Here is a 24990-nt window from a genome sequence, read left to right as displayed (position 1 = left end):
CTTCTAAACTCTTGTCTTGTCTTTTGATATCTGCACTATAGTTCAAAAGGCCTGCACGTAAGCCATGGACAGTCCACTGAGAAACACTCCTGTGGATGAGTACAGAGTATTTCTAGTCACCAGAAGGCAAGGGGTCTGTCCAGCTAACTTCCACTGGAACTGTTGCTGTGTGCCACCATTGAAGAAAAGAAACAAGCTCAAGTTTCTCTCAATCACAGGCACCAGCAAGTACCTGAAGGCAAATTCTCTATTTGAGGTGGGACAGCCAAGAATGGCTGGTGAAGCAACTTTCATGGACAGAAAATGTCCTCTGGGCTCAGGAAAGGCTGCTGCAGCAAAAGCACAAGCAGCACCAGGATGATCCAATCCCTGTACTGATTTGGGGAAAAGCTCAAATATAACATCCTCCTAAAGGGTATCGGGCAATAATCCTCACAGTTCAGGTATGATTCGCCCCCCCCCCCACAAGGAAATGCCGAGAGAGTCTTCATGGAAAAGTTGGAAAAGTCATATTCAGTATATGCTTTCACTTCCAGAGTCCTTTAACTGAGTCAAGGGTTTAGGTGATACAAAATGAATGAAATTTCTATGGCCAACACAGTAACATTCAATTTTAAGGTTCAAATGATTGACCATCCAAACTGGGACATATCTCAAAGGGTCATGGGATGCCATTCACAATGACACCCCGATAGAACAGTCACAAACCAAGACTGTCCTTTGGTAATAACTGGGGAGCACCCTAGCCCTACTTAAGTTAGTGGTGATTTCAGAAGTCCTGAAAGAGCAGAGGTCACTTTAATGCGTGCTAAAAGTCTAAGGCTAGCAGTTGCCATGGAGGCTTGGGAATGCACCACAGCTCTGAAGTCTATTCCTGGAAAAAGCAGAGCAGAGTGTCCTGTCTGGGTCACATGAAGGTTGTGTGCAAAGTCCTTGTCATGGAAGAGAGCAAGGTCCTCAAAAGTCATTCCACATGGCTCTACATGACCCGAGGCCACACACACAGGCTTGGCAATAACTCATATTTAAGTCTTTTTAACACATACTTAACACATATTTAAATCTTTTGAGCACCATGCAACACTGATGATGAAGATAGCCAAGGAGGTATAGCCTGTATCTTCATCATTCTTTAGAAAAAAAATAAAATCTTTGCAGAGCAGGTGGAGGACATTTGACTTTCTCTATTTCTCATCCAGGAAGGAGGACTTCAGGATGTGTGCATATGATCTTCCCCACTATGTAGTCTGATGTCTTCACATTGGAAAGCTCCACAATTTGCTCCTAGTCTGATGAACGTTTTTAGAGAAGCAAGGCCAAGACCCTACCCAATTCCATACAGGTTACAGCCACACATTTGCAATCTGGATTTGGAAACCCCCACAGTAGACGCACAACCACAGACACATCCGGAGCACCAGACGCTCCCCTTACAGAGGAGAAAGAGGAAAGGAGGAAAAACTTACACTACTATCATCCATTCTCTCGCGCCTTTTAGATTTGTGTGTCTCATAGTCTTCCATGAGGGTCTGCATCAGATTCTTGGGCCGCTGGGATCCGGCAGCCTCTTCAGGCCCTAAGTCAGGCTGCAAGCTGGGGCCTTCAGGTGTGGGGGATGGAGGAGGTTTGACTTTCTCTATTTTCCCTGAAACAACACGAAGAGAACACCCTTTCTAAGCTGGTCTGCTTGTGGCTGCTTTCAGAAAGAAGAGAAAATTGGCAAAAGAAAAATATAAAATAAAATAAAAATGAAATGAAATAATAAATAAATAAACAATAAAATAAAATAATAAAAATAAATAAAGGAATATCTGGCAGAGCAGGTGGTACCAAAACAAATTACTCTCGGAGTTCAAGCATTTAAAGATACGTAGAGATGATGTCACAGAGTAGTCCAACAAAGAGCTCAGGGAAACCAGTACTAAAACACCAACTCAGAGAGGCCTCTCAGGCACACTGTGAATTATATAAGACAGACAGACACAAAGACAGACTGACAGAAATTGGTTTCAGAGGTTTGGGGGAAGTATTTTCTATCACAGAGTATAGACTTGTCAGTAGGGGGGATAGCTTGGTACCTCAGAGACTCATTGCCCAGCCCAGAGGGGAGCAGTGCAGAAGCTGAGGCACTTGGCCTGTTGATCTCATTAGGCAAAGCCACCAATTGTGCACTATCCTGCCTGGGCTCTTGGCCTGGACAGGAGATGAGGTCAAACTCCCAGTGAGAATCGAGCCCTCCCGGCTGCCATCGATCCTGCATTGTTCAGTTTGCCAAAGTCTTGGAAGTTTTTTGGGTTTGAGGCCTTCTAGTGCTTAAGAATTGAACATTCACAGAGACAACTTGAATGGTATAGGAATGTGGGCACCAAACAGACACCAGGAGGATGAAATACTGGATTTGAAAACGTTCTCTAGGAGATTTCCGGAAAAAGCTCAGGATACCTGTAATGTGACTTCAGGCCCTTTCATGAAGACCATCTGCATCCTTTCCTCTGGGGAAACATCTGGCCCCAATTCCTGGCCCATGCAAAAAATACAAACAACAAAATATACCCCTAGGATAACATTTTTGGTGCCCTGGTTATGAGTTCTCCAGTTGTGCCTTTTGTGAGAGATACATGATCTCTCACATGAGACATGAGAGAGTCTATGATCAAGAAATGTGAAGAAAATATGCAAAATAAAGGAAATCACAGACCCATGTGACCCCCTTTCAGATCTAAGCTAAAGGCAGTTACTCCCCATCTTATAACTTGGCAGTGACTTAATGCAGTAGGAGTAGAAAACCCCCAGAGAAAACTCTGGTTTCAATTCCAGTGTTTTCTATTAACTAGTTATGTGGTGATTACAGAGCATCATATAATGCTCCCACTATAATCATCAATTATTCAGTTAAGTTCTCCAGGCTTCAATTTCCTTAGCAATAAGGCAAGAATTTCGGAATAAGCTGTCTTGGAGATAGCTCCCTTCCAACTCAAACACTTTGCTAACCTACTTAAAACATTTGGCAAGAAGATCAGTTCTTACTGATAACCAAAAAAATCCTATGGCCTTCACATCCTATGACTGAAGACATTGTAATACACAAAGGATGCTCTGTTTATAAACCCATTACCTAAGAAACATGGTGAAACCCACTGCTTTGACTAAAATTACTCAGACCATGAAAAGGATGTATTCTGACATGAACTATAAGTAATGAACTATAGGCCCTTTGGAATCTCCATGTTCACTGGAAATGTTTTTTTATGGATATTTCTTTATGAATAGTAGACAGTGCTCTGAAGATGCCTATAGATTTATTAGCTATATAAAAATTTGTCAAGATTTTCCCACACTTGCTTCATCTGTTTTACCTTCCTTCCACACTGAAATATTTCAAAGCAATTTCAAATCTCAGGTAATATTCACTTAGTATATGCCTAAAGATTCTGATTGACTTTTAAACAAATCCTCAGGAAATAATATAGCACAATGATGAGACTAAAGCTCTAGGACCAGCTTACTTGGGCTTTAATCCACTATTTGGTTGCTTTTTTTTTTTTTGGGAGGGATGGTCACACCTGGCAGCGCTCAGTAGTTACACCTGGGTCTACACTCAGAAATCATTCCTGGCAGGCTCGGGGGACCACATGGGATGCTGAGACTCAAACCATCGTCCTTCTGAAAGCAAGGCAAACGCCCTACCTCCATGCTATCTCTCTGGCCCCTAATCTACTATTTGTAAGTCAGCTACCCCTGGGCAAATTATTTACTGGTATTCTATAGTGGTTTATGTTAAACAGATAAAATTAAAGAGATACCTTCCTTTTCAGGTAGTATAAAGACTGAGTTAATGTTTATAAAGTTAATGCCTGGAACAGCATGCATCCATTGAATCTAGCTACTATCTATTTGAACTCTCTAAAACTATATCTATGGAATGGAAACCAGCAGCTTCATAGTATTGATACTGGCATAAAACATTTACAACTATTCTAAAATTAGGTACTAGATTGCCAGGTTGACTATTTTTCCAACCAGCCTCCTAAGTATCTAAATCATTTCCTATCAGTTACACATCCAGTTTAAACATTTAAAAAGAAAATCCTATCATCACCGTTTTTACCTTTGTCCTCTCCTACACAACAATGCTGAATCCTTGTTTCAGAATCCTTTGACTATACTTCAGTAAAGCTTTTCCCTACTCATTGGTTATATTTATTTAAGTTTACCTCCTCAGTTAAGCTTTCAAGCCACCCAAGACCATCACAACTATTTATCAATATAATAAATACAATATTTATCAATATCAAATATCAACTATTTATCAATATCAATTATTTATCAATAATCATATGAGTATCAACTCCATTCTAGCAAGACCATCTCAGTCTGGTTACTGCTGTGTCCTAGCACCAACTGTAGTAACTAGTAGGAAAAAGTTCTTGGTTGTTGAGCAAACCAGTGAATAATCTCTGAACTACACACAGAAAATACTTTTAAAATGTGTGAAGACAGTGGCCAGATCACTGATGTAGAATCTGTGGAGAGTTTAAATGTCTTCATCAAAGCATGGAAGATGAACTATCCTGATGAAGAGAACCATATACTCAGTGACTCAATGGTAGAACTGAGCAATTTAATATGACATTTTATTGACAGGAATCGTGTCAACTGATTCTCACAACCACAGTAGGGTGCGGTCGGGGTGGGGACCATGGTGTCAAGGTATAGTTTAGATCACACAGGTTCAGGTGCTAGAGACAGTCTGAATGACATAAGCTGGTGACAATTACTGAAATCCAAAGCCAGTGTTGAATACAGCTAAATGACATGATAGGACATGTCCTGAGAAGAAAATTTAAAATAGGCAAAAAGTGATTACTGAATATTAAAGTCAGAATAGCCAAGCCTGAACTTGACTAAGAGCACATTTACCAGTTATAGCCACTTGAGGTCGCTTCAGTATTAGAAAAGAAAGTCTGGCTTAGTCACTGGGCACTTGCTTTCAGAAAAAGATGTCCAAGAGAAAAGTCTGAGAAAGAAATGGCACACTGAAGAGTCAGCACAAACTGGCAGTCCCCAGAGCAAGTGTAAATCCATCTCTGGACTTCTGTACATGAGTCTACTTGTTAACAGGGGAGGCCAGCTTGGTCAGTTTCTGTTAGATCCTGTAACCCACCTAAACATCCTGTTCCCCATAGAATGGTCCAAACTAACCTTGTGAATTCTGTAAGTCTTATTAGGAATCTCTTAGGAATAAAAAAAAAAAAGATCTACTCCATACCAAAAACCTTCCTTAGAAGGACCCAGCTCACAGCCAACAGCACTTTCAATTAGATGGCTAAAAAGAATAAATAAAAATTCTTTTTTTTCCCAATTCTTCCAATTAGCCTCACCAGTGGACACTGCAGACCTACTATTGCTTGGGTTCATTATGTGACCTTGATGCACATTGGTTCATGGTACTCTCCTGGGGGTGTTTTTCCCTCTCTTTGGTGGTCCACTGTGACTTCCCAGACAAGTGATGGTTTGTCTCTGGGATTCTTCATGTATCTCATCCAGGATCCCCAATTTTCAGTCCCACTTGCTCTATCAGTATTTGTTTTCATCTACACTGAGTCACCTGGAGAAGGACTGAAATAGTGAATAGATGTTGGCTGAGAAAGGCATTTCTTTTCAATACTGATAAAATCCAAAACAGCCCTCTCAGAGGATTTCAATTTCTGGGGCTCAGAATAACATGGAATTGTTGTGAAAACCTGTTCTGGCCTGGACCTAAGGCAGGTTTTTGATAGCTACAGAGCCAGGATGAGCTCAGCCAAGACAGTAAACTATGAATAATATTATGAGTGAAGGGTGGAAAACGTTTTTTGAGTTTACTTTATATACTAATTTTACAGGCAGTCCACAGCTAATGAGCTGGCTCTACCTGACTGAACACAAAACTGTGTTTCCAAGATTGTAGTCTAATACCTCAAACTTTGTAAGTGAGTTCTCAATGTTACAGACTGTCAAAAAAAATCTGTATTCAAAAACATTTGATAGGACTGGAACCATAACAATACTGGAGGAGGGGGCAGAGCGCTGGTACAGTGGGTAGGGAGATTGCCTTGGATGCAGTCGACCTGGGTTCATTCCTTGGTATCTTATATGGACCCAAGTACTGCCAGGAATGACCTCTGAGCACAGAGAGCCAGGAGTAACTCCTGAACACAGCCAGGTGGGGGCAGAGGGAGAGAAACAGAGACAGAGTCAGAGAAAAACAGTGAGTTAAAGAAGCTTTAAAAAACAGATAAATCTCTAGGGCTGATGAGATAGTACAGTGCCCTGTGACCCAAGGATCCCAGTGAGGTACCGGTGGGCTCCAGGGCCACATCTGACAGGCCCAGGGTTGAGGCCATGAGCCAAGGAACTTGGGCAGCTTCCAGAACTGGAGGACATTGGAAAGAGACTCTCCTCTACAGCACTTCCTACGAGTGCAGCCCTGCATGACTTGATTTTAACCAGAAAACTCTTCAACAATCTGTTTGAGATGCCAGAATATCATGGACTGAAAGCTAGAGAGATAGTACAGTGGCTAGGAAGCTTGCCTGGTTATGGCCAACTGGAGTTAAATCCCTGGTACCTCACATGGTCCCACAAACAATGTTAGGAGAGATCCCTGAACACTGAGCCAGGATTACGCCTGGGCACAAGCATCTCTAGCTGTGGCTGGCACCAAAGCTGAAACTAATCAAAACAAACACTGGAATAAACATTTCTCACAGTTCTGGAGATTGGAGGTCTGAGAAGAGGGTATAATCTTGGTGGGGGATCTGGTAAAGGGCCTCCTTTTTTACAGACCACCATTTGGCTGAGTCTACTTAGAGTAGAAAAGGAGCTTTCTCTGTCTGTCTCTGTCTCTCTCTCTCTGGGCCTCTTCTTATGAGGGCACTGATCCGTGAGGCCTCTTGATAACTTCATCTAATTTTAATCACCTTCCAAAGAACTCCCACTTTCACATATCACCACCCTGGAGGCACAGGAATTTCCTGGGTACGTACTTCAACCCATAGTTGCCATTCAATAGACTTGCAACCCGGAACTATAAAATATTAAGTTTGTATGTCTGAGGTCATGATGCTTGTAAGAATTTATCCTAATAGCAATAGGAAACCAGTATAGATATAAACCAAGCAGATCGTCTATATTTATGCGTATGAGACAGGTCATGATTGAGGATTATGAATCACTACTATTAAAATGTAATTATTTTTATATGGTTCTGGGGATCAAACCCAGGGCCTCCCTGCACATGCACGGCAGGCACTCAATTGCTGAGCATTGTTTTCACTTCTGTCTTTACTGCTCATTTGTTTACACAATAAAAATAATTAAAATTCCAGATGTGTTTTATTGTTTTGGCTTTTTTTTTAACACCTGGAGGTGCTTATTTCCTGGCTCTGTGCTCAGAGGGATCACTCTCGGGGATGTGGCTGCAGGGTGGAACTGGGTCAGTCTCATGCAAGGCAAAATGAATGTCTAAACCCTTGAATTACCTCTCCAGCCCCCCTAAAACCTTTATGATATACTAACTAGCCCTGGCAAGAAGAGCAGATAGGGAGTGAAGTGATAGTATAGCGAGTAGAGTGCTTACCTTACATGTACCCAGACTCAATACTGGGTATCCCATATGGTCCCCTAATCACTGCCAGGAGTAATCCTTAAGGGTCGAACCAGGAGTAAACCCTGAGTAGCACTGGGTGTGACCCCCCAAACAAACAAAAACAAAACAAAAAAGCAGGTCAGTCTGCTTGCTTTTGCTCCCAGGAACCAAGCAGAGAATAGGCCTTTTGATTTCATAGACACCTGCCCAGGCAGAGCAGTGACACTTCCCCCAGGTCTCAGAGAAACTTTGCTGTATCTCTACGTCTCTATGTCCTGTGTCTGTCACAGGAACACTTGGTCCCAAGCTATGGCACTACGAACAGTGTCAAGAACACAGACTGGCTGAGGTGGCAGAATTTTGCTCTGTCACATATCACAAAGGGAAGAGAAACTAAGGAAATTTGTTTCCTGTGTATTTCTTTAAAATAGTTAAAAATCTCCTTCTGAGCCAGAAAAAGAAAAAGTGATGCCTAAACTACACTTCCGGAGTTTCCAAGCCAGCCGGATTTCCCTGGGGCATCTGGCAGGTGGGAGGGGTAGGCAGTGGGAGGGGGAAAAGACCTGCCATTCCCTCACCCAGAGAGCCAGAAAGAAGCCAAAGACCTTTCTCTACCCAAACAAGAGCCCAGACTCTCTTCCTGCAGGCACTTGGTTGACTCTGATAAAACCCAAAATGTGGGTTCTAAAGTTTATTAAAGTATTTTGGTCAGGCTTAGTGATTTGAGATGCTTATTTTATCCCAAAGATAGAGGTCTTGAATTAAAGAACCTTTTCTCAAAAGAGAAGAAAAAGGCACTGCCCACTTGAGTGAAATCCCAGAGCCAAGCGCAGAAAAACACCCACTGGATGGCATGCCTGGGCGTGGGCTCCTTCAATGGCCTCCTTTCTTCCTGCAGTGGCATGGGCAGGGGGGTGAAGTTGCAATCAATGAAAGGGACTCCCTGGTTTCCAAGGAGAAATGAATTTAGATGTGCATCGTAAGCTTCATTTCTGCTCAGTCAAGAGCCTCCCCCGTAGGGCCTGGTGGGCATATGTAGATTCCTCCATGAGCCACATCCCCAGAGCTCATCCCTATCCCTTTATGTCCTCCTTTGAAGGCCCCAAGAGCAGGAGATGATGAAAAAATTTTCAGGGGCTGGAGAGGTAGTACAGTGGATAGGGTGCTTGCCTTGCATGTGGCCAACCCAGGTTCAACTCCCATCCCATATGGCCCCTCAGCATCCCATATGGCCCCTGAGCCTGCCAGGAGTGATTCCTGAGTGTAGATTCCCTGAGCACTGCTGGGTGTAGCCCCAAAACAAAACAGAAATACCAAACAAATTTTCAGATGATCAGTCAAGCCTAGAAATTAAGAACTACCCCTGCCTGGTAAAACAAGTGAAGAATCCTCCAAGTATTAATACTCTGTAAGGCAAAGTGTGAGATGACTTGCTGAATGGAAATGCAGATGAACTGCAAAAGGAAAGAGCTCTGCTTATCCTAAAAAATATTGTCTAAGACCACCTCCTAACCTTTCCAGCCTCCACCACCCAAATAAAAGAAAAACAATGAACAACCAATAAGAATGAAAATGAGGTGAACGTTTTTTAAAGGGAAACATTTTTATATAATAGTTGTACTATCAACCAATAACCCAAAACACCTTATATTCTGAATTCATAGCTCACTATTAAATGTTTTTTGGATTTTGGGTCACATCTGGTGGCACTCAGGGGTTACCCCTGGCTATGCACTCAGAAATCGCTCCTGGCAGGCTCGGGAGACCACACGGGATGCCGGAATTTGAACCACCATCTGTCCTGATCGGCTGTGTGCAAAGCAAATGCTATCTCTCTGGCTCCCTGAATTTGACCTCAGATATTGTAAACAGAACTTTCATTCTATTGGAACAAGTATGAAAAGAGCCCCAAATGAGAACAGAAAGCAATTTATCATGTCTGTTCTACCATTTCTTTCAGGATTACTATAAATTCTGAAAAGCAACTCAAATTTTCTGCTAGGGTTTTATAGGCCTTTTCTTAAACAGAGAGCCAGGGATATGAAATACAATGGTAGAATACATGAATTGAATGTGTGAGGGTCTGGGTTAGATCTTGGGCACTGTAAAAACAGCAACAACAAACCTAAAATTAATTGCAATTATAACAACAACCACTATATTATTGGGAATCTTTTCAAGGCACTATCCTGACTTGCTGATGGAGTTACTACTTAATATTTTATTCCCACTTTACTAGGAAGAAAAGTGAGGTGTGTAAAGAATTAAATTGGTCATACCGGTAGCAGGCTGCAGAGTAAGGATTTGAATTTTAGGTAGAAAACCAGCAAACATGTAAGCACAGAATTTCCCTTCACTGCCTTTTTTTTTTTAATGCCAGATATGAATTTATATTTGAGCAATGAGAAATAAAGGAGACTGGTTCTATCTGTGATGTCAAATGCATACAAATACTTCGGGCAAAGCTTTCAGATTTGCCTTCATAAGGTCATGAGGTCATAAGCAATAAAATATCTTTATATCCGGGCTGAGAGATAGTATGGGGGTAAGACACTGGCCTTATAGGTGGGCAAATACTGGTTTGAATCTGTGGCACCACAATCCAAAATTTCTTGAGCGCCACCAGGAGTGATTCCTGAGCCAGGAGTAAGTCCTGAGCATCACTCAGTGTGGCCCCTACCCAATACAAGAGGAAACAAAATACACAAAAATCTAACCCTCCCCCACAAAAAACAAACCTTTGCATGAAGATGTACTCAGTGGTGTTCTTTTTTTTTTTTTTTTTACACAGAAGAACTTTTATATAATCTTTTTTTTTTTTTTTTTTCCTCAGTGGTGTTCTAAAGGTCTTTCTTATATGGACATTCACTCCATTTGCTGCCCTAGTCTTCCACCTTGTAAGTAAAAGCTTATTCACAAAGATCAAATAGATCTGAAATGCCAATCTCTTGAGGGAAGTACAGCAAATCACTACAGCAAGTGAAAGATACAGTCATTTCCTGCCCTCAACGCCAGCAGTCAACGCAGACTTCCTGTTCCTAAGTCTGGCTTTGATTAACTTACATTTCTTCAGAGCTGGGAGGGTTCTTAAGAGAATTGGGTCCTTTGATCCATCTTTTCTTCTATAGCTCCATACAGCCTTTTTCTCTGCATGTGTTTTTTTGAAAACCATACTCCTAACTAGGGAGCATGGAGCAGCTGTGCAGTGGTCAAGGGTAAGATCCAGGTCACCCTAGGTATGTCCCTACAAGGCACGAGTAGCACAAGGAGCTGACTAAAACGCCTTACCTCCATGCTATCTCTCTGGCACAAATATATATGTGTATATATATGTCCTTCCTTAAATCAGGAAATTTCTGAATATATCCAGCTTCAAGATTTGGAAGGCTGTTGTGAAGACTGAATGAGGCCAAATGTGTAGGACTAGCAGAATAGTACTACATACTTTAAGGTTGTTACGTTGTGGCTGCCATGATTAGATTTGTGTCATAGGGAGATATCTGAAAAAAGTGGCAGGAGAAATAGTTGACATAGTATCATCAGACAGTCATCTGGGCTCCTGAAAAGTACATAGTTATGCATATCTTATAGAAAAGGAGTGAGGGGCATTGCATGGTCCAGGAGAAGCTCTCTTTTACCTGAGCTGGAACAAAATCCTTCCATCAGCTGATAGTTCAATGTCTCCAACTATGAGCATGTTGAGAGCTGGCTTCCTTTAGCTCTAATTTAGCTAGAATAAGCTACACTAAGCTCTGCTACTGAAACATTATGCTAACATAAATATTCTCCATCTAGAACTTTTCTTTGTGATATTTCCAAATAATGTTGGAGATTAAAAAATAAAGATCCAGTCAATAAGCATTAGAGTAATGTAATGACCATCTCCTTGTATCATCATAATCAAAACGAATAACAGAAGTCAAACAAATTTGTTTAAGACATATAACTATCAAACCTTTTCCTGTGTGTGTGGGGTGGGGGGGCTATACCTGGTGATACTCAGGGGTTACTACTCCCGGCTCTGCACTCAGAGCACTCTGCACTACTGGAGGTGCTCAGGAACCATTTGGGCTGCTGAAGATAGAACCCAGGTTGGCTGTGTGCAAGGCAATTGTCTTACCTGCTGTACTATCTTTCTGGCCCCCAAACTATCACACCTTTGTGCATATTCAAAGACATACACAGACAACTTCAAGTTAAGAGACTAAGTAGTTTCTTCTCCTTTACCACGGCCTATAAGGAACCATCTTTTTAGACAAATTATCTGACACAGAAGATTAAATCAATACCTGGCATTAATAAAAAAAAAAAAGAGCATTACTTTTTAAGAAAACTAAAGTCATCATCTAACTAGCTAGCTTCCTCTGTCACGCTCAGAAGTGATGTCTAACAATAGACACAGGCACTAAAATGAGAACTATCCATGGACGCTCGTGATAGGAAGACATTTGAAACGGTCTAAATTACAACATCAGTAAAATGTTTGAGCCTCCCTCCCACACATTTTATGACACTGTGTGGGTTACACCATCAGGTCAGGCTGGTGCATCTGCTGAAGTACTTTCTCTTTTTTTTTCTCAGGACAGTCAACAATATATGTCTGAGCTTGAGGGCTGGACCTAGAGCTCATGCAGAAAGCCATCAAGGTGGCAGCCTGCTTACACATGTGCTTCTACACTGGAAGAACAGACTCATCACAGCAGGAAAACTTCTAGTTCATCGATTCACGGGTGAAAGCAGAATAGTAAGCCCGGAAATGTGTGGAAACAATTAGCCCCTTGGAAAATTCTTACAGGCTTCCCATTGACCCGAGGATGTCAGTCCAAATTCCACGACCTTTAACATGATTTAGGGATCTCCATGCTGCCTGGCTCTAAATCAACTTGGTTTGGTTTGAAATCACTTTATTTAAATGGCCCTGGCTTTATTTAAACCCCAAGTGTGCCAACATCTTCTCCTGCTGGACCTCCAGAGGTACTCTCACTTCTCCCTAGGACAATCTCCTCCCACTCTGAGCAGAACTTCTATTCCTGGCTTTCTCAGTTCTCAGCTGAGATCATCGGTTCAACAGCAAAGACTTTCTTTATTCCCCTAGTGAGGAGGTTTTCCTTGTTGTGTGCTCCCACGGGCCTCCCAGCATCTGTAAGAAAATCATCCTCTTTGATATTTCTCTTCCAAGCTGTACAGTGAGTGGATTCTCCAGCCTTGCTCCCCTCGGTCTGAACAAATAACAAGGAAACCTTACTGATGTGGACCTCCATCTTAAAAAAAAAAAAAAAGGACCACCAAGAGGGCTGAAAGACAGTACAGTGGGTAAGGTACTTATCTTCGATCCCTGGCACCCCACACGGTCCCCTTAACACTGCCAGGAGTGATCCCTGAATGCAGAGCCATGAGTAAACCCTAAGCACCAGAAAATATAATCCACCCAAAAACAAGAAAAAGAATTTAAAAACTTTTTCTAATAATTGGTTTTTGAAAATGACTTAATTCCTTTCTAACAGAAACCCTCTCATCCTCCTCCATTTTCAAAAGGCAGTAAAACAAAGCAAAAACATGGACCTTTCCAATATCAAAGGGAGGACTGGGTCTGATTAACTTTCATAGGAAGAATGAATAGATTTCTCTTCTCTTATCACACTCTGACTCTGAGTGAATTTTATCTGCCTGAAAGTTTTAGGATTCCTACATGTCAACAGCATGACTTCCACCGGAGAAGAATCTGGATCATATATTTCATCACCTAATACCACATCACCCATGTGAGTCATGGAGTGAAGCAGCTGAGTCACCTGTCCTGAAATTATGAAATAGGAAGGGGCAGGAGGACTGCCATAACATCTCCATTCTCAAAACCACAGCTGACCCAGGCTGCTCTGACCCTGGCCATGAATTGTCCTGTCTGGCTGCCCAAAATGATGTGTCAGCCTTCTCCTCCCCACACTGGGAAGCTGATTTACTGAACAATATGCTGAACATTTCCAGGCTGGGAGATTAAAAAAAAAATTGCAGTTTGTATTCAGTTTCATTTCATTCATGTTGTAATTCTCGGAAACCCTGTCACCTACTTTGGAATGTGCAAGATATAAATGGGAAGGAATGAGGTGCCTGTATGTCATCACGAGTGTGTGCAGCATGACAACCAAAGACATCAATAGTGAAGTCTTAAAAGGGATGGAACTTGTTCCTGTGTGGATGGATGAGTTATGGGGGAGAGAATTGGTCTTCCTGCACAGGAAGTTCAAGGGAGATTAGAACTGGGCTATCAAGCTGCCTGGGAGTGGGGGGAAAAACATCAGAACCCTCACTTGTTTTCAGCCTTAATAAGACACCTAGTGAGTCACACAGCAGGACAGGGACTAGATGAAGGTTTAATAGAGAACAACTCATATGTGAGAAATGATGGTGGGGATAGAATATGGTTCAAATAAGAAGTGGTGCAAATTAAGGAAACCAAAAAATATCCATTGGGCTATATGCACCCCATGAGAACCAATTCTCTATGTCCTCATTAAATTGGGCTTCCACATCATTTTCTGAGTAGCCACTTTCACCAACACACTCCCTTGACTAATTTAGCCTTCTATGTCCTGTGCTAGAAAAATGAATCCCCCCCTTTCTCCCTTTCGCCCTTCTCTCAGGTCTAATAGACTCCTTGAAAGCTCCTCCAAGCTCATATCCTCTCCCACAGACATCATGGTGTTTAACCCTACCTACTGCTTTTGGAATCAATATGCTCAGGAGTCTGCCATCCCAATACTAATTGGGTGTCCTGGGGAAGATAGCTCAAAGGGTTGGAGTGCATGCTTTGCATGCAGGAAATCCAAGTACCAATGGGCACTGTCGCCTCCCCTGTGCATCAAGCTAGGAGGAAGCAGTCCCTGAACACTGCTAAGCAGGACCCAAAATCGAAAAAGCAAAAGCAAAACCTAACAGAAGTGGATTCTGACCCGTAAGACATCTATGAGACTATATTGATGGATGAGACCATAAATGATGGATGGACTTGAAGTTTTATAAGTACATAACATCAAAGTTCTTCCTCATAAAGTATTTGTTAACTACAAAAGACAAAGTGATGTTTCTGTGCAGAAGCCTGTCAGAAATCCCTTCAATGAAGTATGAAAATTTAGTATCATATGACATAAACATCTGTTCTTCTAATTGGACAAACTGACACCAACAGCTACGGTGAGAAAAGCACAGCATCTCTTCTGTGGTCCTAGACAACACATGTGCTAGTTGGGATCACATGGGCACTACAAATTGAGGGATATTCTATAGTACTGAGAAGAAGGAGATTAGGCATGGTGCAATAACTTTCCAATGGAGCAGGATTAAAATAAGATATTTGTACGTACTGAGGAACTTTTCTTTAGATTTGACATCATTTCCAAGTTGACAAAACTAGGGCCAGAGAAATAGAAAAGAGGTAAAGCATTTCCTTTCATGCAGTGGGCCCCTGGTTTAATCCCTGGCACTGTATGTGGCCACTGGAACACTGTCAGGTGTATTATCTGAGTGCATTGATAGGAGTAAGCCCTGAACATGGTCAGGTGTGTTGCCTTCCCACAACAAAAACAAAATGAAATTTAAAATTTCTAGTAAAATGAATTACTGTGCTTCACTGCTTTGATGGAAGCCAAAATTTAAGGAAAGGTTATAGGTCAAAGAAGAATTAAGACCTCCAGAGACCAAGTTAAATGCCAACAGTTATATGCTGGGTCAATAACTAAATGATCTGGGCCAGAGCAGCAATGTACAGTGGGTCCAGCACCTGCCTTGCATGTAGCTGACCTGGGTTGGGTCCTCAGCATGCCATATGGTCCACACAGCCTGCCAGGAGTAATCCCTGAGCACCACTGGGCGTAATCCAAGACAAAAGAAAATGATAACAACAACAAAACACACACATACACACACACACACACACACATACACACACACACACAAACTTGAAAACATTAATGATCTCTGATAAAGAACAGTTTTTCACAATGATCCACAACAGAACAATACTTCCATAATATACAAAATCTCAAACTTGGGATTTTAAAACACACTTTCAACTTGCTACCAGTATTTTTAATGGTTACTCTCAGTATCTGTACTTGTCTTAGCCAAAATAGTCGCAAATGGTCATAGGCAAAGTTGGACCACACTTTGAGCTGTCCTTCTCTAGGGTAGGATGTATAGTCTTCCAATGGCTCTTAAAGTCAAAAGGAAAATAAAAAAGAGTTGTCACCTAATGGCAGTCACAGTACTACTACAATCAGCATCAGCCATTTAGACAACAATGTATAAGAAAGGGACTGTCCAGGCAATGGGAGGGGTTAGAGACCTTTTATACAGGATACCTTTATACAAGGACACTTAATCACCACAGGGTGATAGGACAAGAATAGAAGAGAACACACCTAATTCCTAGGTAATTGTTCTTTGGTGACTTTCAAGGAAGACAATTCCAGTTACATACAAGATGAGCAAAAACATATTCTCTCCACCAATCTAACACCGAAGAAGGGATTCAGCACTCAGAACAGATTAGTGGAGCACAATTCCCTAGTTTGATTAGGTTGATTTGACAACAAACATATAGGGCCAAGTGACTGACTTTCACACAACCTACACATGGAACCCACAGGGAGCACCCTCTGAGTGCAAAAGGGATTCAAATAACAGATAACCATTATCTCTACTATGTCAAAACAAGCAGAGAAGGCAAGGAAAGAACTCTGGGCAAGGACAAACACCTCACAGGCTCAGATTCTTCCAGAAGACATGCTGATGGACGGTCCCCAAACATTGCAATCCTTGTGCCGATGCCCTCCAGCTCCAGAGAGAGCAGGACACATAGACACGTGTTCACTGGAACCAATTCACAGTCACAGCATCTCTCTCCTCACTTACCTGGGGCTGTTTTGTAGCACGAGGTCCGGGAAGGCAGAGAGAGGGCATTCTTGGCCCTGGTGCTACTCTGGGCAATTTGCAAGACTTGTCTCTGCTTCTTTAGCTCCTCTTCCCTTTCCTGTGCAGCTCGGATCTCTTCTTCGATCATGGACAAAGTCCGCTGCTTCCTTGATCTCAGCTTGAAGGGCCCAACCATCACATCGGACTCCTGAGTGGCCAGGAGTGAGGCTGTGCTTCTGAGCTCGGCGGCTTCTGAGTACTTGCTGAAATAGCTCCCCTCAGGCCTGGTCTCTTCCATATTGATGGGGCCACTGGGCTGGGTGGCCGGCAGTGGCTGGGAGAGCCGCCTTTCCCTGAGCACCCTGTCTTCAGCAGGCTTGATCTTTGGTAGAACATCCCTTTTCTCCTGAACAGGAGAGGACACCTGAGGGGGCTCAAACATGCTCTGAGGCTTCCCTGAGCTGACAGCCTCAGTTTCCACTTCCTCCTGGGCAGCTTCCTGTTGCTCGGCCCCAGCCCTGTTGGCCTGGGTACCAGCTCTGTCTGCTTGGGCAGCTATTGCCTGTTGAATGGCATTCTGCACCAGGAGCCCGGCCTGATATTCCAATGGGTCATCCATGGATGGAGAGTCTCCCAGCCTGGAAGAGGGGGAATAAAAGCCATGATCACTGAATGACTTAGAGACACCTTCCCCGCGACCCTCGGAAGGATTGTCGGTCTGGGGAGTTTGGGGCAGAGAAAAATCGGCCAGGGAGTTCTCCTGCAGGGCATTGGTGGTCTCATTGGAGGCTCCACTGTCACTGATGTTGTCCATGCTGAAATCATTGGATAGGGTCTCCAGGACTGTAGTATCTTGGGACCTCACTGACAACTCCTCCAAACCTGAGTCCAGCTCCTCTTGGGTCAAAGAGGCATTGACTGACTTAGAGTACTGATCCAGAATCCCTGGGTCCTCATCCTTGACCACGGTGAGAACCGCTCGGGCACTCGTAAACTCTCCATCCTCTGTCCAGAGTTTGGATAAGGGCCCTCGTTTGGAGGGCTCGGTGTAGGATGCCTCCTTTCCCAGAGGAGTAGGGCTGACCTGACCCCCTCCTGCAGGCTGGCTCTCTGGGGCACAACTAATTTTCTGCCCCTTGGCAGCTGATGTGCCACTGTCTTCTGGAGACGCCCCAAGAGAAGCTGGTCTTGAAATGGTCAGCGATTTGTCAGAGTTGATGGAGCCCAGAGGCCTGTAGAAGGGCTTGATGGAGAAGAGCCTGGGTGTACTCTGGCCTTTAGCCAAGGCTGGCCGAGAACTCTCCATCTGCTGAAACTGCTTGCGGGCAGCAGAGAAATCAATCTGCTCTGTGACAATGTCCTTCGCATTTTCAGTCATGCTTGGACGTGGCGGAGAGGATGCAGGGGCTATGGAGAGTTGGGGTGTGGGCTGCTGCTGCTGCTGCAACTGCTGTTGTAGCAGCATCTGTTCCTGCTGTGCCCTCTTCTCCTTGCGTTCCTTGTACTTCTTGTGAGACTCCAGGTGCTCCTCATCTAGCTGCTCCTCCAGGGTTTTTTCCTGGGGTGGGTTCCACCACTTAGCAGCGATGCCAGGGTTCTTCTTCATGGCCTGACTCCGGATAAGTTCCCGCCTCTCCTTCTCCAGCTCCATCATCTCTTCAGATGGCCTCACCTTCCGCACGCAATACTGGTCCCGGCTGTTCTCGTCATCCTCGAAGAGCTTCGAGGGTTTGGGTTTCTTGTCTTCGTGGAAGGCCCGCAGCTCAAACTTGGCCTCCTTCTTCAGCGTGGTGAGCGTGAACTCCCCATCTCGGGAGGAACATCTGGAGCTGGTGGAGGAGCTAGGACTGACAGGGGGCTGCAGGTTGTCTCCCAGCATATCTCGGGAGTGCATGGGCATGTGCCCATTTTCTTTTCCCCCCTCTGCCATGGTATCAAAGTTGCTTTGACAGAGCTCAATGTGAGGTGGGTTGGGACAACCGGTGGTTCTCTTAGCAAGGTCTTGGGGAGTGGTTGTGGGAGAGAGTGAACTAAAGCTGTCCCCCAGAATGGTTGCTCCAGGCTCAGGGGATGATGTGCCGTTGTAAGTTCCTTCCAAGGCAGAATCACAGCAGTTGGCCTCTAGTACCTCGTCTAAATAGCGAATCTCTCTGGCCACATCATTATCCAGAGATTCATGGTGATCAGCAAAGAGGCCATTGTGTGGGGATGAGTAGTAGGGGGTGGTGTGGTCCAAGTGTGGGTTAGAGGCGATTCCAGAAACACTCTTACATTCTGCCACAGAAACCTCAATTTCCATGTTTTTGTGATCTGGGGGAAGAGAGCTGGCAGCAGGCTCCAGGAAGTGAGTACTACACTTTTCTCTCTCGTTCTTTAGCCAGAGATCATCCTCGGAAAGTTGGGGAGGCTTCTAGAATAAAAAGAAGACAAAGTCAGGGCTAGATATCATACCTTTCATGCATACTAAAGTTGAGAAAGGGGGTCAGAGCAATAGCTTAGTAGTAGGGCTTTTTTGCTTTGCAAGCAGCTGGCCCAGGACAGACCCTGGATTGATCCTCAGCATCTTATATGGTCCCCTGAGCCTGCCAGGAGCGATTTCTGAGCATAGAGCCAGGAGTAACCCCTGAGTGCTGCCGGGTGTGACCCAAAAACAAAAGCAAAACAAAAAAATCATGGCACTGCTAGAGAGAGAGTTCAAAGACTATGGTGTTCGCCGTATACACTGCCTTGTACACTGTCAACCCAGGTTCAACTCCTGGAGCATCACAATTCAGTATTTCCAAGAGTGATCCCTAAGGGCAGAATCAGGGGTAAGCCCAAGTAAGTTTGTGATCTCCAAAATAAAAACAAATGTGCAAACAAAACAAGAAAACCGAAAAGGATCATGGCACTACTAAAATTCAAAACACTTTAGAATCATTGGCCTGAAAGCAAAGAGGGCAATGCAACATAAAAAGATGCTTAAAAGCAGATAATTAATTTTACAGTTCATTTAGTGACTAAATTTTAGTCATTAATCCACTCATTAGGCACATAGGAAGCTTATTCTCTAAAACCATAATAAGATTAGTAGCAGCAATAAGTTTTAGGAGATATCTTCTTTCTTGAACAAAAGTTGAATTACCCACACACGCTTTCTTTTTTTTGGGGGGGGGGCCCACACCCGTTTGATGCTCAGGGATTACTCCTGGCTAAGCGCTCAGAAATTGCCCCTGGCTTGGGGGGACCATATAGGACTCCGGGGGATCAAACCCAGATCCTTCCTTGGCTAGCGCTTGCAAGGCAGACCTTACCTCTAGCGCCACTTCACCAGCCCCAGAATTACCCACACTTTCTAAGAAGTCAGCCATAATCTTTTGAATTTCACTAAGTCAGGTAAGGCAATGTGAAAAACTTATCCTTGTTTATCTCCTGTTGCTAACCTGAGAGGGAGGACTGAGTACCTCCACAGTATGACCCTAGCATAACACACCTGTGCCTCCACATATTAGCATTGTATCTTTCTCCCGAATGGGATTCAGGATTTGAATTTGGATGAGCAGATGGATGCCTTACAGTTTGAAGTGTTTTTTTATTTTTTTGAACTTAAAAATTTTATAAATTATTTCCAAGTCATACTTTCTGTACTAGCAGCATGTACTCTCACTAAATTTTCTTTTTAAAAAAAAATCTGAAAATAGCATTTCATAACATTTGCAGCACCAAACTTTCCACAAAACAACAACAACAAAAACCCACCAAATACCAAACCAAATCAAATCAAAGCAAAAAACACCAATTACCTTAGCTTTTATTCAGAGATGGTGAGTTTTGGTTATGGCTTCTGTGTGGGTCAAACAGATTAAAATACTAATTACTGACTTTAAAAAATCAAAACTTTGGCTTCTGGTTACTATTGGAGATGATTCCTTTCCAACACTTTAAAAAAATCTAGACACTAGGATATAAACAGGAAAGAGACATTCTTTCCTGTTATTACATGAGGCCTCTCTATTCTGCTTTCCATAAATTTAACAACTTCTCCCTGACACTCAAGTCTATTTACTTCAGAAAGTAGCAGCTCTAAATCCTTAGTAGTACTTAGAGAGACAAGCAACTCTGCATCACTGATTTACAACCACGGATCGCAGATGCTGAGTTTCTGCAAAGGAAGGCAATGATGATCATACCAGGGCACATATCGAAACTCCAATCTCAGCAGGAAGAATTCACCTTCATGCAGAAGGGCCTGGCAGGATCAAAGTGCTCAGTGACTGTGCCAGGTACATGGAAATGGGCTGGATATCTCCCAGTCCCCGATTTGTCAGGAGTCTGTGTTTACTATCATTAAACAATGTCTTGTTTTGCTTAAACTCACAAATGTTTATTGCTCTTTGAAGATAAAACCAGTTTTCTCCAAGCTGCTGATAAAAGGAACTTGATTTCAGATTCAGATAAAATACACTTTTGTTAAATAGACTGGAAAGTTCTTTCTGTAATAAACTATATTCCACTGCATGAAAAAAAAATGACCCTAAACCAGGAAGAAGAAAGAACCACTAAGGTCAGAGAAAAACAACAATGCTGCCCCTTCCCCTCAGGAGTCTGGATTGTCCCAGCTAACCCTCCAGGTGGAGCTCTAATATCATGGCATACAATATGGATAGGCAAGCTGATCTACCAGAAGAGTTAACAGCTGGGTAGTCACAGTAATATACTTCAGTTGGGGGCTGGAGAGATAGATAGTACATTGGATAGGGTACTTGTCTTACATGTGGCCAACTAGATTTGATCCCTGACACTACCAATAGTCCCCTGAGCACTGCCAGTGGTGATTCCTGAGTGCAAAGCCAGGAGTAAGCCCTGAGCATGGCCAAGTATGAACCCCAAACCAATCTCAAATATACATATATATATATATATAATTTTAAGGGCCAGAGAGATACTACTGCAGTAAGGCTTTTGCCTAACACACATTTCAGTACTAAGGCACCACATATGGTACCCTTAGCACTGTCATGAATAACCCCAGAGCACTCCAAAAACCAAAATAAAATTAAAGTATTTCTTTTTTTTCTTTATTTAAACACCGTGATTACAAATATGATTGCAGTTGTATGATTTCAGTCATGTAAATAACACCCCCCTTCACCAGTGCAACATCCCCACAAATAAAATTATTTCAACAGAGACAATACAATACAGTTCTATGTGTCTAGAATCAGTTCAAATTGCATTCCAAGGAACAGGCAGTTGTCTAGATCTACAAACTCTTGACTGATCAACTAGGATCTAATTAGAAATCCCACAGTTCTGCAGGAACTCCCTCCCTCCCTCTCTCACTCTCCATCCCCCCTCTCTCTTTTTATTTTATTTTATTTTATTTTATTTTGGGTTTTGGGTTTTGGGTTACACCTGGGGCAGTACTCAGGGGTTACTCCTAGCTATGAGCTCAGAAATAGCTCCTGGCAGGTTCAGGGGACCATCTGGGATGCCAGGATTCGAACCATCATCCTTCTGCATGCAAGCCAAATGTCTTACCTCCATGCTATCTCTCTGGCCCCTTAGCTCTCTTTTAATTCCCACAACCGCCCTGAGATTTTGCTAATGGCTTCATTAAGGTAAGAAATGAGTTTTCATCAGTGAAATTCCTGGCTTGTCAAGTAGAATAATGAATGTGAGAAATCAGTGAAATTAGGGGTGTTCACATTTGTAGTGGAGAGCTTTTCTCCACTCATTCACCAGCAGGATGAAAAGGGTGGTCTACCTTTTTGGCTGGCCCACTCTTAGAGATGGTATGTGGAGAATGAGAATAAAGTAAGCTTGCTTTTGTCTTTGGTTCAGAGGACTCTGATGGCTAAATATCCACTGTAGGAAAATAGGATTTTGTTATTGCAAAACCTCTGCCTCAGTCCTCACCCAGGTTGGTGAGAGCTGAGACTACTTTTGAGTTTAGAAATAATGATTTACACCTAGTTTGACAAATCTTTAGTTAATCAATACCCATATGAATATCAGAATGTGGTCTTAGACTTGCTTTGTTTATAATCTGGTATAGCCAGGTTGCATTTTAAAGCAGACATTACTTATCTTAAGGTTCATAAAAGACCAGAGTTGTAAAGTAAATTCATTGGGCCTTTTTTTTGGGGGGGGGGGGCAGGACACACCTGGCAGTGCTCAGGGGTTACTCCTGGTTCTGCACTCAGAAATTGCTCCTGACAGGCTCTGGGGACTATATGAGATGCTGGGAATCGAACCCTGGTCCTTCCTGGGTCAGCTGTGTGCAAGGCAAATGTCCAACTGATGTGCTATGACTCTGGCCCTCACAGAGGGGCTAAATTTCCAACCGAGGGGCTCATGTTTCCTGAGGACGTCTACTACACCCTATTCAGGACAGTAATTAGAACTGTTATAGAACTGAGAGAAATAAAACAATTCCTGTGGCTGAAGTAATAGTACAACAGATAGAGAACTTGCCTTTCACATAGACCAGTGCTTCTCAATTATTTACTGTCATGCCCCCCTAGGAAGAAGAAAACATTTTTTGCGCCCCCCCATGCGACAGTAAATAGTATCTTTATTAAAAAGTAACTTTAACCTGAAAAAATATATATATAATAATTTGAGCTGATTTTTTAATCAGAGGTGATGTCTGGATTAATGGCTCCAACGAGCACGTTCTGCAATGCATAGCTTTTCGAAGCGGGGTTTGAAGCAGGATACAGCAATTCTCAGCTTCAGAGACATACAGAGACATAAACACAGGACTTAGCTTACTATGACAGTGTTTGCCAAGGTCAAACACACCCCCCCTTTATGGAGCTTTGAGCCCCCCTGGGGGGCATACCCCACTATTTGAGAAGCACTGACATAGACCAAGGTTTGATCTCTGGCATCCCATATGATCTCCCAGTACCACTAGGAGTAACTCCTCAGAGCAGGGATAGGGTAACCCCTTAGTATCGTTGGGTGTGGCTCTAAACCAAACCAAAATAAAACGAAAAGAAAAAGACACAAAGATCTGAAGGCTAGTTCTTCCTCTTTCCACCACAAGACTTTAGAATGTGATTACAATCACAGGAAAACCCACCCCAATGATGAAGAAAAAAAAATTTTTTTTAAAGAAAAGAATGCATTTATCTGGCTTTCTGATGGAGGGTTTGCACATTAGGTGGGATTCACACCTGGTGAAACTCAGGGGGGCCATATGAGGTATCAGGGATCAAACTGGGGTCACTGGCATGTAAAGCAAGTACCTTAATGTCTGCACTATCTCTCCTGCCCTAGTATGTACATTTGAATCTATTAAGTTGGATTAACACTTGTGATTTGGCCTCTAAAGCCAATGACCCCTGCCCTCCTCTCTGTTGAGAGTGGCTAGAGGTAGACTCCCTAGAAACTCATCTCAGCTTCTCACCTTCTGTTCTGCAGCACCCTCCAGCTCAAACCGGGTCTGATTTCCACTCAGTCTCAAGACTGAATGTTCTGTTCAGAGGCAAATACTGGTAATTCCACCTCCCAGTCACTGCCATAGACACTGTGGGAAAGGCTGTAACTCCCCTCAGTTTCCCCAGGCAAGAGCCTAAAGAAGGTTTACACTGGACCACACACAAGAGGACCCTGAAAACCTTCAGGTGGAAGGTGTCCTGAGTGTTTGTGGAGCCCTCTGAGCACGAAGCAGGGTTCTCCCCACACACAGAGAACCACTTTCTCCAGCTGTTCTGGCAGGCCCTAGAGGGAACCCAGAGAAATGCCCTCCACTCTAAGGACAAACAGGAAACCTAAGCTTCCACTCACTCTCCCTGCCCATGCAGCTCCCTCATTTCCTACCACTCTCACCCACGCTCTGACTTCTCAGCCACAACTGTCACCACCGCATTCACCATGTGACCCTCATTGCACCCACATCCAATACACAGCACTCTATCAGCCAACATACTTCCTACTAAAGCTGAGATATTTAAATTAGAAACCCTTTCCCCCTGGTAATAGGTGACCTGATCCTTTAATCCAGTTTTGTTGTTGTTTGGTTTTTGGGTCACACCCGGCAGCGCTCAGGGGTTACTCCTGGCTCTATGCTCAGAAATCGTTCCTGGCAGGCTCGGGGGACCATATAGGATGCCAGTTTTGAACCACTATCCTTCTGCATACAAGGCAAATGTCCTACCTCCATGCTATCTTTCCAGCCCCTACTCCAGTTATTTTTAAGTTCCACCTGGAGTACAAACTCCGGGGTTGAAGTATGATAGTTTTGCCTTACATCAAAGTGCCCAACCCAGGTTCAGTCCCCAGCATCCCATAAGAGGGTCCATGAGTATTTCCTGAAAACAGAACCAGAACCAACCACTGTATACCTCTAGGTGTAGCACCACCCCTCCCCCAACCAAAAGAAAACAAAAACAAAGTACAAACTCACTTTTGGTCAATGAGCAGGTGCCTGGCAGTGAACTTAAACTTCCTCATAGCTGGGA

General features: G+C 43.3%; 1 protein-coding gene across 3 annotated transcripts in view; it reads right to left on the bottom strand.

The window, feature by feature from the left end:
* The window catches only part of LOC126024027 (A-kinase anchor protein 2-like), a 154174-nt gene that overhangs the window by 12684 nt on the left and 116500 nt on the right, over positions 1–24990 (bottom strand). For 2 of the 3 annotated variants that reach the window (XM_049784471.1, XM_049784480.1), the window contains exons 2-3: positions 16541–18950; positions 1467–1645 (exon numbers count right to left, since the gene is read on the bottom strand). In XM_049784471.1, coding sequence (XP_049640428.1) covers positions 1467–1645; positions 16541–18950 — 2589 coding nt within the window. The remainder of the gene's footprint in view (positions 1–1466; positions 1646–16540; positions 18951–24990) is intronic. The other variant, XM_049784487.1, reaches the window with a different exon arrangement.

This window comes from Suncus etruscus, chromosome 1 (assembly GCF_024139225.1).
Source record: "Suncus etruscus isolate mSunEtr1 chromosome 1, mSunEtr1.pri.cur, whole genome shotgun sequence".
Taxonomy (NCBI): Eukaryota; Metazoa; Chordata; class Mammalia; order Eulipotyphla; family Soricidae; genus Suncus; species Suncus etruscus.
The sequence above is the reverse complement of the archived record's forward strand: the minus strand, read 5'-3'. Positions and strand labels throughout refer to the sequence as shown.